Source organism: Triticum dicoccoides, chromosome 1B, assembly GCF_002162155.2.
Source record: "Triticum dicoccoides isolate Atlit2015 ecotype Zavitan chromosome 1B, WEW_v2.0, whole genome shotgun sequence".
NCBI lineage: Eukaryota > Viridiplantae > Streptophyta > Magnoliopsida > Poales > Poaceae > Triticum > Triticum dicoccoides.
The window spans coordinates 506,040,101-506,044,557 of NC_041381.1; the positions used below are offsets into that span (position 1 = coordinate 506,040,101).

At 54.3% G+C, this 4,457-nt stretch overlaps 1 protein-coding gene across 2 annotated transcripts; it reads left to right on the forward strand.

Moving 5' to 3' along the window:
• The first annotated feature begins 574 nt into the window (after window positions 1-574).
• Window positions 575-3,180, forward strand: LOC119344984. 2 transcript variants are annotated; one of them, XM_037615251.1, is made up of 4 exons: window positions 575-1,003; window positions 1,101-1,168; window positions 1,711-2,031; window positions 2,124-3,180. In XM_037615251.1, the coding sequence occupies exons 3-4, from the start codon at window positions 1,785-1,787 to the stop codon at window positions 2,972-2,974; spliced, it is 1,098 nt and encodes a 365-aa protein (XP_037471148.1). In that variant the 5' UTR covers window positions 575-1,003; window positions 1,101-1,168; window positions 1,711-1,784; the 3' UTR covers window positions 2,975-3,180. The 2 variants fall into 2 exon arrangements, with proteins under 2 accessions (XP_037471148.1, XP_037471143.1); XM_037615246.1 differs by lacking the exon at window positions 1,101-1,168.
• The last annotated feature ends 1,277 nt before the right edge of the window (window positions 3,181-4,457 follow it).

Consider the following 4,457-nt stretch of genomic DNA (forward strand, 5'->3'; position numbering starts at 1 on the left):
CCTAGAGTTTTTTGTAAAACTTAATGTTGATGCATCTTTTGATCAAGACCTTCTTAACGGCATAGCTGGCGCTATTATTAGAGATGATAAAGGAATTTTTATTGTTGGCGAAAACAGGAGAATTGAGTGTTGTGCAGATGTTTTAACAGTTGAAGTTCCGGCGCTAAGATTCGGATCCCTTGTGCAAAAGGCTGCCTCCGGGAGGGGCAATTTTTGAGGATTGTTATTTTCTTGCTTGTGATTTTTCTTTTACTTGTTTCGAACATATTAACAGAGAAGTGAACAAAATTGTTCATGAGCTTGCTAGGTTAGCTAGATTTTCTTCAGCTAACTATTAGTTTGAGGAGCCTGAGCGAAACTATTATTTCAAATCAATAAAATGTATTTTTCAAAAAAGTTGTATTGACCCATTTTTTTTTAAGTTGGACTGACCCCATCACACGAATATTCGCACCCGGAGTGGGGAGTTTGGCGACCCGACGGTTCTGCGTAACCGACAGGCAGGGCGGTGGGACACGGCACGGCACGAGGCAGGATTTAGCAAGCGAGCGGCCCGCGCGCAGCCCCACGAAAATAGCCCCCCTCCTCAGATCCAGGGGCCGGTCCATCCCCCTCCGCCTGAAATCAACCCCCCCGTCGCCCTATCCGCGGCACGGCCACGCTCGCTTGCCTGCCTGCTTCCCCCCAATCCCTCTCTTCCTCTCCTCGCAGAGGGAAGAAGAAGAAGAAGCCCGATTGGTCACCCCTCTCCCCGAATGGGAGGTCGGTCGATCCCGCGCCAATAAGCAGCACCTCGGCGGGTGGGTGGGTGGCCGGGGGGATTGCTTCGCTCGCCCCGCTCCTTCCTTCGATCCAGCCGATCGATCCCAGTCGAATCCAATCCAATCCAATAATTTACTCTACTTCTCCTCGCCGGCCGCCGGCCGCCGTCTTCGCTTCGCTTGGACCTCCCACCCGGTTGGTTGGATTTTAGAAAGTTTCTCCCGTTCTTTCCATCCTTCTGGTGAGTACCTTACCATTCGGTTACTTGTCTCCTCCCCCTTCGGTGTCCCGTTCTCTGTTTCTCTGCCCCGTCTTACGATGGTTGTTTCTCCTGGCAGTTTCGATTTGGGATCTTTAGTTCATCGGCTGCCCGGTGGTTTCTCCAGCCCCATTTGATTTCACTTAGGTTTGGTTTGATTTGATGACGCCTCTTCTGATTCCTTTGCTCTAGAGTAATATACAGTAATTTGCAAAAGAAGAAAACCGATCGATTTTTTCGTGGTCGCGCTGAGGATAATGGCGTAGCGGTTGGATGTTACAAGCAAGGCCGTAACTTGCAAGGCTGGCATGCCACCCATGTTCTGTCTCTAATTAATGACTGCGATTGATTGTGATTTGCCAGGCTAAACATCTCTGTTCAATTCATTCATGGGACGTATCATGCCCGCTAGTTTGATTTGATACCAGAGTGCCAGTTGCTTTCAGAATCTTCCTTTTCTTGAAACTTTTCTTCTTTTGACCGTTTTAGTGACCCGTCGTTCTTGTCCGGCTACTCTGCTCCGAAGAACGAAGAAATGTGTTCATACACTGCAGATAGATGGCAGAATGGGAAAGTGGCAACTGGCAAGCATCTTGCTTGGATAATTCGGGATGGGTCGATATAGGAGATAATTCGATGCGCATTGACCAGATGTGGCATCTACTAAAGCACTGCATTTTCTTGCGCAGGCCCATTCAGTACTCAGCATATCCGTTTGCCTTCGATCGAGCAAGAATATATACGCAGCCGGCTCGTGCCAGACATGGAGCACGCGATGCCGACGATGGCCGCAGAGTCCGAGGGCGCGACCACCGACGACGACGTGCACCTTTCCCCGACCAGTGTCAGCAGCGGTGGCGGCGGAGGAGGAGGAGGCCCCCCCAGCGTCCGCTTCAAGATACTCTGCAGCTTCGGCGGCCGCATCATGCCCCGCCCGTCCGACGGCGCGCTCAAGTACATTGGCGGCGACACCCGCGTCCTCGCCGTGCCCCGCTCCATCCGCTTCCGCGGTACGTACGTCGTGTCCATGCCTTGTTGATGCGTGTGTTTCTTGTTGCTTTAATGTCGCGGCGCGCTCAAGTCTCTTCTCCCCGGCGTGCAGATTTGAAGAAGAAGGTGGAGGAGATGTTCAAGACGGATGTGGCAGCCATCAAGTACCAGCTCCTCTCCTCCGACGATCTCGATGTGCTCGTGTCCGTCACCTGCGACGAGGACCTGGCCCACATGCTCGACGAGTACGACCGGTTCGAGGCGAAGCGGTCGCCGTCCGCGTCGCCCCGTTTCCGCGTCTACGTCTTCGTGCCGCATCAAGTCTCCGCCTCGTCGGTCGCCGCCGCCGTCCCCGCCCCCGTCTCCTCTTCGCGCCACGTCAGCTACGCCCGCAACCAGCCGCACTACCATCATCACCACCACCTCCTCCAGCCGGAGCGGGAGCGCTACGTGACCTCGGTGCCCGGCACGCCTGACGGAAGCCCGCCGTACCCGGACCAGCCCAACGGCGTCGCCTCGGCGGGGAATTCCCCGCGCGCCAACATCGTAGAGCAGGCCGTGTTCCGCGGCGGGATGCAGCGCGTCCGGAGCTCGCCCAACCTCGGCGGCCTGAACGCGGCACCGCTGCCCTTCCATGACCACGCTGGGGACAGCCCCGGAGGCCTGGCTGGATACATGAGCGGCTCGCCGGTGCACCCGGGCGCCGGCCACATGTTCTCGCAGGCTAGCTACAACCCCTACCGCAGCCCACAGCCGCAGTACTCTCCAGCGCCCGTGCCCGTGCCGCACCACGCCGGCGTGGCCGGGAGGTACGACACGCGTGGCGGTTACGCGCGGGGCGGCAGCTACATGGCGGCGCCGCTGGCGCCAGCGCTCCGGTCTGGTCGGCCGGTCACCAGGAGCGGCGGGGCGCCGTACAGCGAGATGCAGACGCCGAAGAAGGCGGCGACGATATGGGACTGAGGTGGTTCTGCAGCGGTTCGGTTCAGGGCCTTGGAGTTGGAGGCAGTAACTTGCAACTTGCTTGAGATGTAAATACATGGATACTTCCATGCGGCCTTGTTAGCAGGCTGTTTTGTCGTTGAAATGTTATCCAGGCTGAGAATTAACAAGTTTTCTTCACATATCAGGGCTACCCTCTGTGGCTGGAATGCCTTAACTGTTTTTCATTGTGCACCGAACTGTCTGATCGTTTTATGTTGAACGTTCGAACGTCTGCTTTGCTCCTCTTCCTCCCGCTTCACTGCTTTGCTCGTCTTCTCTTAAGCAACACTGTAGGAGAGTCGCCATAGCAGTTCGATGGCCATAATAACCCTCGTTACAATGCTATCTTCTCTTAGGCAACAACTCTAGCGGAGTCGTTATATCAACCCCGTCAGCATAATGACATTTTAGTGATTTTTGTCGAAGAAGCTACTCTAGCAGAGTGGTAATCTAGCCCTCGATGGCCATAGTTTTTGGAGGGTGCTCCAAACCTACCCGTGAGCCTCCATATTTGGGGGATATTGGAGGTTGTTTGGAGCGCGCTTCATTCGAAAATGGTTTGGCGTGAGTAACATTTTCCCCTCGCTCTACTCTTCCTGCCCTCGCCGCCGCCTTCCTTCCCACGCGGTAGCACCGCATTTGACCGCTCCTACCCACCTCCAATCCCCGCGGTCCGCGGACGACGCCATGGACGCCGCCTCGACCCTCACATGTTAGCCCATCGGTATGGAGTCAAATCTGGCGACTTTAATAGTGCCTTCACCTCCGACGACAGGCCACCACCGCCTAGGTCAACACTTGGTCCACCCTACTGGCGCAGAGGTGGCAAACCCTATGCTACCAAGGCTTGGCGGCGGGATCACCCCCCCCCCCTTTCCCCCCCGAACCGGTCTGGTCCTCAGCGAAGAGACCGAATGCGGGGAAGGGCCGCGCTATTGCCCTTGATTCTTCCGACGTCAGGCGAAACTGGGACTCTTTCCTAGTTCTACGCCAGACCAGAAACCGCCATGATGTAAAAAAACTATCATTTGCATAGTATTCATTTTTTGTTCGACTGAATGGGAGGTGACCATGCAAAATTGTTGGCAAATATGCAACGTATGCAATTTTGCGATAATTTTGTGGGGGGATTGACCCTCAACAATGAATTGTTTCTCGATAGCATGATGTGTGATCTGGGACAAATAATATAGATCTCAAGGGCGCATTGTTGCCGCTTTTTGATCACATGTATGCCCTAGATATGGAATATGATCAATATGAGGCCTCTGGCTCGTCGAGGAAGAAAGAAGTTCGAGGAAGCAAACTTTAAGGCCGATGATGATATTGATCTTCTTATGACATGGGAAGAATCTCTCTCGACGCAATCGCCGGGAAAGGTCAATCAAGTGCAAAGTATTAGAAGCGCATCAAGTACTATTTCAAACAACATCTTGGGCGAAGAACATATCGTACCCTGAAA